At 35.4% G+C, this 12406-nt stretch overlaps 1 protein-coding gene across 7 annotated transcripts in view; it reads right to left on the minus strand.

Annotated features, from left to right (window-relative positions):
* Positions 1-10056: 10056 nt before the first annotated feature.
* The window catches only part of DHRS7B (dehydrogenase/reductase 7B), a 749348-nt gene continuing 746998 nt past the window's right edge, over positions 10057-12406 (minus strand). For all 7 annotated transcript variants that reach the window (XM_044089396.1, XM_044089394.1, XM_044089397.1 and 4 more), the window contains exon 7: positions 10057-11349. In XM_044089396.1, the coding sequence (XP_043945331.1) occupies positions 11144-11349 (206 nt within the window). In that variant the 3' untranslated portion in view covers positions 10057-11143. The remainder of the gene's footprint in view (positions 11350-12406) is intronic.

Consider the following 12406-nt stretch of genomic DNA (forward strand, 5'->3'; position numbering starts at 1 on the left):
TCCACTGAAGAGCAAAAAAAAAAAAAAAATTATGTCCCTTCCACGGAAGCACCAACCAGGTGGGTCAGGTGCATGACACACACCACCCCTCCCTGCTGCCCCAGCCATCCAGTCATTCAGGTTCCGTTTCTGCGCCCTGCCCCAAAGCCCTCCTTTAACACATTTTATAAAAAAAAAATAAAATAAAGCATTTCTTCTTCTAAACTGTAGCAAACTGTTTGTTACAAACGTAGCAAAAAGTTGCTACAGTTTGTACCCTGACTGCACAGAGCACTATGGAATTTGTACTTTTTTAAAATCTTTTATTTAAACTGTAGCAAACTGTTTGCTACAAATGCAGCAAAACCTGTTAAAGCTTGCACCCTAACTGCATGCTCCACTGCAGCTCAGGTTTTAGGTTTTTTTTTAGTTTTAAACTGTAGCGAATAATTGCTATAGTTTAAAATTCACAGAGAGCACTACAGTGCTCAGGTCTGACTGCAAATTAAATACTTTTAATAGCTGGTATTGCATTAAAGAGCAATTCGGCTGCCTCCCCTAAACACTTTGTGCCTGGGGAAGTTGGCCCTGTAGCACTGCCCTTGCTACACTCATTCTTCCTTGCATTCTCTTCTGTATTAGTCTCATAATATATATATATATATATATATATATATATATATATATATATATATATATATATATATATATATATAAATAATCTGTGCTATTTAGTGTGATGGGTCACCATTTTTTTTGTTTCTTCTCATCTTTCTTCCATATAAATTTTAATACCCCACTACATAACGCTTCACAAACTAAAGCTTTCTTCAGCCATTCATTCAGTATATTTCCAAAATACTTTCTGCCGATCCATTAATTTCTTTTACATTCCATAACTTATATCATCTGGACTTGATATGTATCAATACTTGCTTTCCTAAGTACTTCATGCAAGTCACTAATAATAATTTATTTTTCAAATTCTTCCTTAACTTGTTAGGGATTTTATTTCTTTCTATTCTCTCTTCCTTTCGTTTTTCTACTCTTTTTTTAAACACCTTCATTGAATTATCACTTGTGACAGGAAAATTTACATTTATACAAAAGTAATCAAACTGTAGTAACAAATTAACATTAACAAACATCATACTTTACATAGATTGCTATGGGTCTACTTTTGTTTGTTGAAAGCTTGTTCTTTCGAAAAACAAAAGTACGATCCCAATTATGCGAAAGTGCACTTTCGCGAATACTGGTTCACTGAACTGGTAACATAAAAAAAAAATAAAACACTGCAAAGGCAGTTTTGCAGGGGTCAAGCCCCCCTGCACCCCCATGTGGGGGTCTGTGCCCCCCACACCCCTGCTACTTTATATATACTAACTCTGAGATCACGCTACAGTGGGGAAAATAGGTATATTCCTTTATTCTGACTGTAGCGTGCTTCCGTTCTGCAGTGTTTCTTTTTTTATATTACTGGTTCGGTGAACAGGTATTCATGAAAGTGCACTTTTGTTTAAGTGTACTTTCACGTAAATGGGGTCAGGCTTTTGTTTGTCAAAGTAATGAGCTTTCAACAAATGAACATAGACACACTGCTATATATCATATAATCTAAGCAACATTACATAAATTATTCAACTCCTGCCCCCTCCTTTTTTAACAGGAAACATCTTTATTAAACCATTGCTTACAACATAAGCAGTCATACATTTATATACATGAAAACAAACTACACAGACACAATCCTAGTCACAGGCATTTTACATCACAGACCATAATGACATACTCCTAGTTGCAAACATTATACATTACTTATAATCTACCAAATCATTTTCAAACATTATATAGCTCTCAAGTTCTGCCTTCTTTTAAAAACATTCCTCTACTTGGGTTATAAAAATATCTATGCAAACATTTCCAAGCAAAACTCCTAAATCTTCTAGATTGTGTTGCATATTTGGGAGACATACATATATCCTCCCATTGTTTCTTTGTGAATTGTTTATCCAATCTCTCTTCCCAATCCTCCTCCTCCTCTGCTTGATTCTTATAGTTATCATGCAATATTTTATATGCTCTAATTATTCCTTTTCAATGGCAGCTTCTGTTTTAGATTCTATTAAAAACTGTACCAGTGCTGGTCTTTCATTAAGACCCCCCCCCCATTTTTTTTCTCTTTGCCTATACTCTGATATCAATCCTCGACAGGGAAGGCAATCTCTAACTTGCAGTCCAAATAAATTCTTGGCCTCTTCCTATTATATTACCTTTCCCTCTCTAGATATTTGCTCCCAATATCTTGCTTCATTTGCCAGTTTTCTCCAATAAATTCCAGCCCCCCCCTTGCCTATTGTCTATATAATTATAATTGCAGTCATCCCTATCGGCAGAATCTCCTTTTTCCATTCCCATGTTGGCTTAGTTCTTAGAATACTTTTGGATATAATATTCTGTATGACTATTGTTATTTTCCTTACAGGCCTGCATCCAAAAATCCCAGTCTCTCCTTGTTTCTTAAGATTCCGCCATTTCATCATCATCCTTTTTCACTTTGAATTATAGTTTTCTGCTTGTACTATGTATAGGAGCCTTAACTGTGTAGCTCTGAAATACCCCTTCAAATTGGGTAATCCCAATCCGCCCTGTTCTACTCAAAGAATCATCTTATCCCACTTTCCTCTTGCCGTCTTTCCCTCCCAGATAAAGTCCTTCAGCTGTTTATTAATTGCTATCCACAACTTCAACTCTGGTTGATAAAAATATGCCTGACCTGTGTATAAGACTAAAGGGACTAAAAACATTTTGACTGCTTGCGTATTACTATACATATCCATATAACAAATCTTCCATTTTCTGTTTTTGTATTATCTTTTATTTAGTCTCTTCCCACATATCCTTAGCTGTCACACCAGAATCATGTTTAATCCATACTCCTAAATACTTTATTATAGCAAATCCCCATAAACATGGATATTGCTGAATCAATACTTCTGTGGGTACATAATTTACCACTATTGCCTTTGATTAAGCATCATTAGTTTTGTATCCCAAAAAGATTGAAACGGTCTTAAAATGTTCCACATCGTAATGTCTCTTTATAGTTTTGTCAGGTATAAAATAATATCATCTGCAAATAGAGCCAGCTTTTCTTGACTACTATACCAATTATATCCTTGAATTTCTGAGTCTTATTTTCCTTGTCAGTGGTTCTAAATATAATGCAAATAACAAAGGGGAAAGAGGACACCCATGTGTGGTTCCTCTGCACAAGCAAAAATTATTGGAGAGGACCCCACCCACTTTAAATTTCACCTCTGATACCTCATATATCCTGCTAATCAATCTTATATTTTTCCAGGAAATGCAAATGCTTCCATTGTCCTGCTCAGAAAGTCGTAGCTTACTCTGTCAAATGTTTTCTCTGCATCATGACCCAACAATAGTATTTTCTTACATTCTGCTTCCTTCTGGATCATCAATGTTTTGTTAATGTTGTCAGATGTTTACCCCCTCCACAAAACCACATTGATTCAGATCTATCAATTTGGGCATTGCTTTTATCATTCTTTTAGCCACTATAGACATGAGCAAGTTATAATTATGATTTAGTATTGAAATAGGCTTATGAGGTTGGGTTTGATGGCTCTTTACCTTCTTTATGTACTGCAGCTTCCACCTCTTTCTTCCATGATGTTGGTACTTCTCATCCTCTTAAAATACTATTAAACAAAACCTTCCAGATCTTTTATCCCTTTTTTTCCTCCTAGTTTCCCAAAATTCCACAGGAATATCATCTATTCCTGGGGACTTTCCTGTAGATTGGTTATACACATTTTTTATCTCATCTCCTCTTATCCTAACTGTCAGTAAATGAGCCTCATCTACCTCTAAACTTGGCATATTTAACTTTTCCAAAAACATTTCCATTTGTATGTTTTCTTGATTTCCATATTTCTCTCTTTTACACAGATTTTCATAGAATTTCTGAAATATTTCTAATACCTCTACAGGATCTCATTATCTTCCTTGTTATAGGCACCCTAAGCCTGGCAACAGCCCTTTCTACTTTGTTGCCTAAGTCATTGTGCTCTACTGTTATTATCAAAAGCAGTTGCTTAACAGCAATCTTTCTAAACTTGTGCATATTATCAAGATAATCCGTTATTTTCTGCTTGGCATTCTACAGTTGATCCTCTTCTTTTTCTCTGAGATTCCTCATATTCTGCAATACTTTAACATTTGTCAGTCCCTCTAAGTAATTCTTGTTACTTCTTAACCATAGCTCCCTTTCTTTTATTTCCACCCTATTTTTATACTCTACCTAAATTTCATCCCACTCCCTAACTATATTTTCAGAAGAAATTTCTGTCCTCTCGAATAGCGCCTGAATTATCTCCACTACCTATTCCTTAAATTCCTCTCTTTTCACCAGATGGATGGGAAAGCGACAGTGTTTCATTTTTATTTCATTACCCTGTGTTTTTATTTTAGTTATTATTGTTGCATGATCTGAAATAGTTATTGGGCGGGTATCAAGACCTTCAATTAAATGCACATGTTCCTGTGAAATATAAATTCTGTCTAGCCTAGCCCAGTTTTTATATCTTGGGGAATAATATGTAAAGTCACTCTGAACTCCTATTACTGAATTCACATCTTCTATGCCAAATATTTTCTTAAATTTATTCAAAAATCTACCCTCCTTTTGTTATTCATTCCCTTGTAGGGCCCCAGACACATCTTCACTATTGCAAATCACATTTCAGTCCCCACCTATAAGTAATATTCCTTGCTGAAAACTGAGTATTTCTCCCAGAATTTTCTTAAGCTCCATTATAGCAGTTTTAGGTGGACTATAAATACATGCCAGTGTAATCCTCCTCTCTTGTCAGTAGCCCCTTAGCGCTACAAATCTGCCATTATCTTTTTTATCCTCTTCTATCACTATTGGAGCTCCTCTTGAAATTAATATAAGTACTCCTCTTTTCTTTTGTTCCATATATACCACTAAATAACCACCCTGAAAACCTTTATTTATCAAATTCACGTTCAGTTCTTTCCAAGTGTCTCCTGTAACATAGATATTTGCAATCTGCATTTTTAATATAGTTCACTACACTTTCTTTTCTTGCATTTATCTGTGAGACCATTGACACAATGACATTACAGAAAGAATCGTTGCATTAAAAAGTTATCATTCCCACCTTTTATGTATAACACCTGTTTTGTTAAATGTCTAGTTCCAGCTTTTGTGCTACATGCATACATTGTTTGACAGGTTGAACTTTTATACAGTTGTTTCTTGTCATATCCATTTCAGCCTACGTCACATCTTACAAAACCTTTTGTTTTATCGAAAGCCCTCAAAGAAAAAAACAAACCCCAATACCCCCTAAAATCTATTAACTTAATAGTAACACTCAAAACTATGTACATCTTCAAATACTGAAGTTTTACCCTCTTAATAGGAACAAAAGTCCCAAACTGGCAGCCCACACACACAGACTTGAGTTAACCTAAAAAAAAGGTTAAACATGCTAAGACGCACGGTGCAGTCTGTGCTTCTACTAAATGCTAATTGTTTTTGTCTTTTCTTTATAGCTCTCCCAGCTGGGAAAACTCCTAAATGCTTTCAGAGAACATGATCTCCTAGCCAATTTCTCTTCTCATTTTTTTACTTCAGCTAATCACTCCCCACCAGTCTGTAGTCAGTTTCTCTTTATCAGACTGTCTCCATGGAATCATGAGAACCAGGCCCAGTTTCTCTTTATCAGACTGTTTTCATGGAAATGAAGACCAGCTGCAGAATTGCTACTGAGCATACATGTATTTGCTAGAAAGAAAGCCTCATAAAATTCAATATTCTTTTTCATTTACTTGATTACTGTTAAAACTTATTACTAAATCAATCTAAGGTCATTAATCCAGTTATTTCCTCATACAAGAATGAGAAAAAGCATATACATTTTTCTTTTGTCATGCTCTTTTAGTCAGGCTTTTTCTCCTGCATTGCCTATATTTCTTAAAACTGAACAAGAGAGAGAGAGAAGGGGGAAAGAAAAAAAATCAGCATATTACAATCCCCATTACACTTATCAATAACTGAGAAAAAGTTACTTTATAGCATGCAAACGAAATGCTACAGTAAAAATATAGTGTTAGCAAGAAAAAATGTCTTTACTTACAGTTAGCTTTCTCCCTGCTTTTATCTTCCCCAAAGCATTTTTGAACATTAATGACATGAAGTGAGTCCACCACAAGTCCAAGAAATTCTGAAAAGGTCCAATATTTCCAGATTTTCTTATTCTGTCATATTTCACACATACTTATAGCACTGTAATACCACATTAAGTTACTGGTTTTATTACTGTTCATCTCCATCTCCAAATTTTGTCTCTGCTACATTTCCACATAGTCTTGATTCTTCTAGTCAACTCTTGTGCTCCCCTCCTTCACTCCATTTTCCATTGAAAAATTGGAAAACGTTTCACAACTACAGTCTCTCTGTTGTCTTTATTACCAGAAGAACAGGAAGCAGAATTTCTCTCTGTTTCACAGCTTACTTTTTGTTGGACAAACTTTTGTATTTCCTCCTCAGCATGTACTTCATCAAAAAATGATTTTGTCCCTCCAAAGAATACTTTGAAGACAGCTGGGTACAGCAGTTGGAATTGCAAACCTGCATCTCAACATTCTTTGAAGAGTGGAATAAATTTGATTCTCTTCTGCCTGGTGTACGAGTAATCATTCTCCACAAATACTCTGCTATCTCCCACTTTTAGTACTCTTTCTTTCTGCCACAGTTTTGTCAAAATAAACTCCTTCTGCTGGTAGGATTGCAACTTTAATATTAAAGGTCTAGGTTCCTTTCTCATTGCCAGGACTGGAGCATACACACGATGTGCCCTTTCAACTAACAACTTTTGCTATGGAATACCAATCCCGTTGCTTATTCGGGATTTCATAAAATTAATGCAGTCTGTTCCTTCCAGCTTCTCTGGTAGAGCTGAAAATGTCACATTTCCCTAAGTGCTCTGTTCTCCAATTCTATTTTTTGAATCACCTCTTCCTGAGCAGTCTCATATTCAGCCATCCTTTTCTTCAGCTCGACCTCTGATTTTTGCAGCTTAATCACCTCATCTCAATATTTGTTTAAAGCTTCTTCCATTTTTTTCAGCCCTTTGTTGTTTGTGTTGTTATACTCCATCAGTGTTTCATTTATTTAACCAGGTCTGTATGCAGTTGTCTTATATCTTCCTGAAGGTTAATGGAATTCATGTCTGCAGGTTGCATTGCTTTTGGTTGAACAGCTGTAGAACTTTCCCCAGTCAGTGTTTCTTCCTCACTTTTTGTATATGATTTTTTTTCCAGGTCCTCTGTATTTCTATTTTCCTAGCATCCAGGCAGTACACTTACTAGCCAGTTAGTGAAATTTACCCCAAAACACAAGTCTACTGGCCTTCTCTGCTGAGTTTCTGTTTTCACACTGGGAGAGCTAGAATTAAGCTGTTACTCAATGTGCAACCATCTTGGAAGTCCTTCCTTTTTACTCTTATAAATATTTTCCACATGCTGTACAACAGCACTCATAACATCCTCTTGTGTTTTTATATATCCTATTACATTTTCATTTCCATCATTACAGTAGTATTCTCCTTTACTATTTTACACAAATATGCAGATACCTCCTGCCTTGTAAATAATACATCTGCCTAAACAGTAATATCTTAATGTTTTCTTGATTTTTTTATACATTTCTTTTTCCATATCATAATACTCTCTAGTATTTTTTAATTCCATAATACCTTTCAATACATTTTCACATACTTCACTTTGTCTTCCTTTCCTACATCATCCTACTACTGAAAAAAAAACACTTTTTATACTTCTGTTTAAATTCAATCCACCATTCAGACCAGTGTTTATAGAAGTCTTTCATGGTTATATATCTCCATAACTGAAAGACTTCTCATTCTCCAATTCTGTCTAATAATTTCTCATTTGTTTTTTTTTATTCCCTTTCCTATTTTAATATACTCTCTTTCTTCCATCACCTCCATCCATCCATACTGTAAAATGGTCTGGAAAAAAAGCCGCAACTGTATCACCATCTGTATCCCCCAAGCCTTCTGATAATCCAAATAATCAATTTCAGATCCAAGTGCCCCTCTACTATAAGTCCATTGACTTTTGTTCCACACAGCTAATTTGCCACATTTTATCACTTCCTGTATTTTAAATGTTTCCCTTTCTTTTTACATTTCTCCTTAAATCACGTTTTTTAACATTATCTTCTTCCAGTTCATCAGTTCTAAAATTCAAAGTAACATTTTTGAACATTTAAGATACCACCAGAAGACAAACTGTTCCATGGAGAAATGCCCTTATTTTTGTTACAAAGTTCCAGAAATGTCATCATAAGTCAATCAGTTTCAAATGTTAAGTCACAAAGTCTCTCTCCCAATATGTATAAAAGACCATATTTCTTGAGGTTTAAAGCCCATAAGAGTTTTCAAATTGTCCCAAACATAATATTTGTCTACTACTGTGTCATTTTTGTTCTTATTCTCACAGTTGGTCTTCTCTTTTTTTTTAAAAACAGTTTTACTTAGTATTTGTTGCTGCTCTTCTTTCTGCCTGCTGTAACTGCTGCATATGTTTTAGTTACTACATTATCTGCTTCCATAAAACCTGACACCTTCACCGTTTGTTGCTGCTTTCCTCTTTTACTTTCTGTCACAACTGTGTAAGTTGCAACTGTTGCATTCTCTGCTGCCACATCACCAGGTTCCTTTTCAACATTACCATCCTCAGCACTTTTGAAAAAATTATCTGCCATCTCATCCCATGAAACAGAACTGTCATCTAGATCATCCTTCTTGATTACTTTTATCAGAATTTCATCTGCAAACCCTCCTGACACCATTTTTATCTGCTCCACAGATTTGTATACTTATCTCCATGGAGACAGCTTACATGTTGCTCATTTGTAACATCCAACACACAGGAATCTTTGTTTTCATTCTGAAGCTCCATGCTAACACCACCAAACTCTCCACAACTTTTCATTCCTCCTCCATGCTGCTGCTTCCCTTAGACCTCTTCCTTGATACTGTAGGAGCCCTCCAGCACCATCCAGCATCTCCAAAGAACAGGGGAAGTTACCAACGTGGGTCTCCCCTGAAAAGAGGCTACTAGCCTAGTGGGACTAACCCGGTCAACAAAGGATATATAATAAAAAAAAAAAATTACGGCACAGCAGATAGTTGTACCTGTTATGTGATTGTTAGTTCTCTAATGTATTGGTAGTTACAGGCTTATGCCCAGATTCTAGCTAGAATACCTGTGCCTTTTCAGGCTGTAAAATGATTTGTTGGTGATGCTTGAAAATACCATTTGTTGATGATGCTTAGAAACACAAAGTGTCAACTTTTTTGTAGTTTTTAAATTGTTGTTAGTATGTTCAACAGATTTCCATGTAATTCAGATTTTAAACTTGTTTCCTGCTTTCGTTAATATTTTTTTGAGTGCTTTAAATTTGGGGAATGAGTTACTTGTTAAAAAAGTAACTTGTTTTAAGTATTATATTATAAATTTTATTTATTAAACAGGTATGTGAACTGGTTCTTCTCTGACTCCTTTCAGCCACAACACTAATGCTAAATACTATATCTATATTTACCTCCCCACTCTCTCACTATAATATGTATGTACGTGTGTGTGTGTCTAAATATATATATATATATATATATATATATATATATATACACACACACACACACACATATATATATATATATATATATATATATATATATATACATACATACATACATACACACACACACACACACAGACACATACACATCTATACAATATATATTTGTGTGTGTGTGTGTGCGTGCGCGCAGAGAGACAGAAATTGAAACATCTTTGGGTCAGACTGTTCTTCTCACAACCATTTTTATTTAGGAAGCCCTTTCTTCCTCACTTCTGCTTGGACTTCATTTCTAGTTATCTTTGTCCCTGTTTTCTCAATGACTTAAGAAACAGCACTACTCTAGACTATACTTTATGTAATAAATCACTTTTATTCAGTATGCTGGCAAATGAAGCAGATACAATACACATTTATATATTTCAAAAAAGTAAAACAATTCTCAGTCGTTAAGTAAGAACCACAAATTAATTTTAGAATGTATTGTGTCACCCAAACTGTGGTGTTCTAGCTAAAGAAAAAAATCAGAGGTAAACAAAGCCTTTAGTCACATTCCTCTCACACAGCTTGACAATTTTAAACCCTATCATTAGCATACCACATTTTTATACAAAATAAAATTGGTTAAATATCGAAACAACTGTGGAATTCCAGCACTGAGTTCTGGTGAATTTTACAAACCATATGCATTTAGGTTTTCATTTTTACCCCTCTCACACAGACATACAACTACTTACCAGACTTACAACCTTATAATTTCATTTATATCTTCAGAAAAATAGTTATATTTAAAAGCAATTCAACCCGGGCAACTGAGAAGCCCAGTAATTGAAAAACAATGTTAGAAAGCAAAACATTCAAGACAGTCATCAAATTCCCTGCAAATTATTCAGAAGTTTAGCATGTCATTTCTGGCTGGACTCATCAGCATCCTTTAAAAACAAAAACAAAACGGCACTGCCAGAACACTGATTTTTTTTAAACAGTATAATAAAAACAATCAGTTTTAGGACACTTCACCTTTTGTTGCTATGTATATGCATGGAACTTCAAGTTGACTACAAGATTTCACTGCGTCAGCTACATATCTTGTGATTAAATCATCCATACATTTCCTGCAATACCAGACTGCTGTGATGTCATAAACTCAGGATACATACATGGTAGTCCAGAGCCTTGCAACTGTCTTAAAACTCAGCAGTGGTGGTGTGTTTGAATAACAGTTCAGACGATAACAAGTTTATAATACAGTTCATATAAATAACTTTATTTCTGATTAAACTCCCTAATCAAGAATTCACCCACAATATTTGGGAAATAAGAAACATTGGTTGGACATTATCAGGTGAAAACAAGTAGAATTCACGGAGTCATAGGTTAACAATTAGAAATAAACACAACATTATGAACCTTATCATTTGTGGTAACCATGTAATCTTTTTAAGAGTTCTTCAGTTTTCTCTCTTTTCTTGCCCGAGCAGCCATGACATTGAAGAAGATTTGGGGAGTCAATGTTCTGAAGTACACTGCCAGAGTTGGCATTAACCCAGCCAGGAGGACTTCTTTTTTCTTTTGTCCTACTGCCCTGAGTACAACCAAAGCAACATCTGCAGGATCTCTGCCTTCTGCTGTAGTCTTATCCATAACTGTGTATTAAACAAACAAATGTTACAAATGAAATAATCTTCAGCTGCTATCAATTACTGCAGCCCGACAGTAATATTCAACACTTTATATGCAAGATTACAAAAACACAGATATCAGCTAAAATGATGAATTGGTGTATCTGTATTGCTGAGATAGTTACCCTACCTCACTTACTGAAATAAGGTTTTGATATAGTGATTAGTTCCTCACCTCCTACAGTACTGGACTTTGATGATTCCCTTTGTTAAAAACGTCTTAAGCTATTCTGTCCTAGCTGTACATAGTCTCTAACCCAGTAAACCCTGCTGGTAACGTATTACTATTTTCTATTTCTGTCTCTTTCTCTCTGAGATACAGTATCTGAGATAAGGTTCTTTCCATCTCTCTCAAATCCTCCCCATTAACATTTCCCATTACAGCTACCATGACTCAGATGGTCTGTCAGAAGCTATTTTAAAGTATTTTTCTTGCAAACTATTTCTGCTTAAAACAGCCAACTTTGAAGCTATTTTTCAACCTTTACTGTAGCATACAAACACAACTCTGCACACACAAAATATGTATAGGAGTAGGCACACCTTTTCTGTACCACTCAAACCACAGTAGTCCAACCTTTCTTGCGACTGGCAAGTATTATTTGCATTACAAAAGTTTTGGTTATATACAATATACTGCTAACATGGCTGGCAAACTTTCAGAAACAAACATGAGATGGTGTAATTGAAAAAAAAGAGAATGTTAGAACAGGAGATTAAAAAAGAGTTATGTACTTTCCATAACTTGTAATCTGTGCTATCCAGTGTCATTATTCATCACAGATGGGTCTTGGATCCAAGATGGCAACTGGTGGACAGATCCACAGCTCAACTCCTCCCCTTCCCATAATCCCCTGCTGATCTGAAACCCTCAGATCGAGTTTGCTGGATAAAGAAAAGGCAGCATTGCCTGCCCAGGAGACTAACTATCCCCAAGAGGAAATATCCCTCCAGTTCTACCAGGTCCCCAGAAGGAGGGCGGGAATGTGATGAATAATGACACTGGATAGCACAGATTCCA

The sequence above is a fragment of the Protopterus annectens genome, chromosome 12.part0 (genome assembly GCF_019279795.1).
Source record: "Protopterus annectens isolate FY-2018-M chromosome 12.part0, PAN1.0, whole genome shotgun sequence".
NCBI classification, from domain to species: domain Eukaryota; kingdom Metazoa; phylum Chordata; order Ceratodontiformes; family Protopteridae; genus Protopterus; species Protopterus annectens.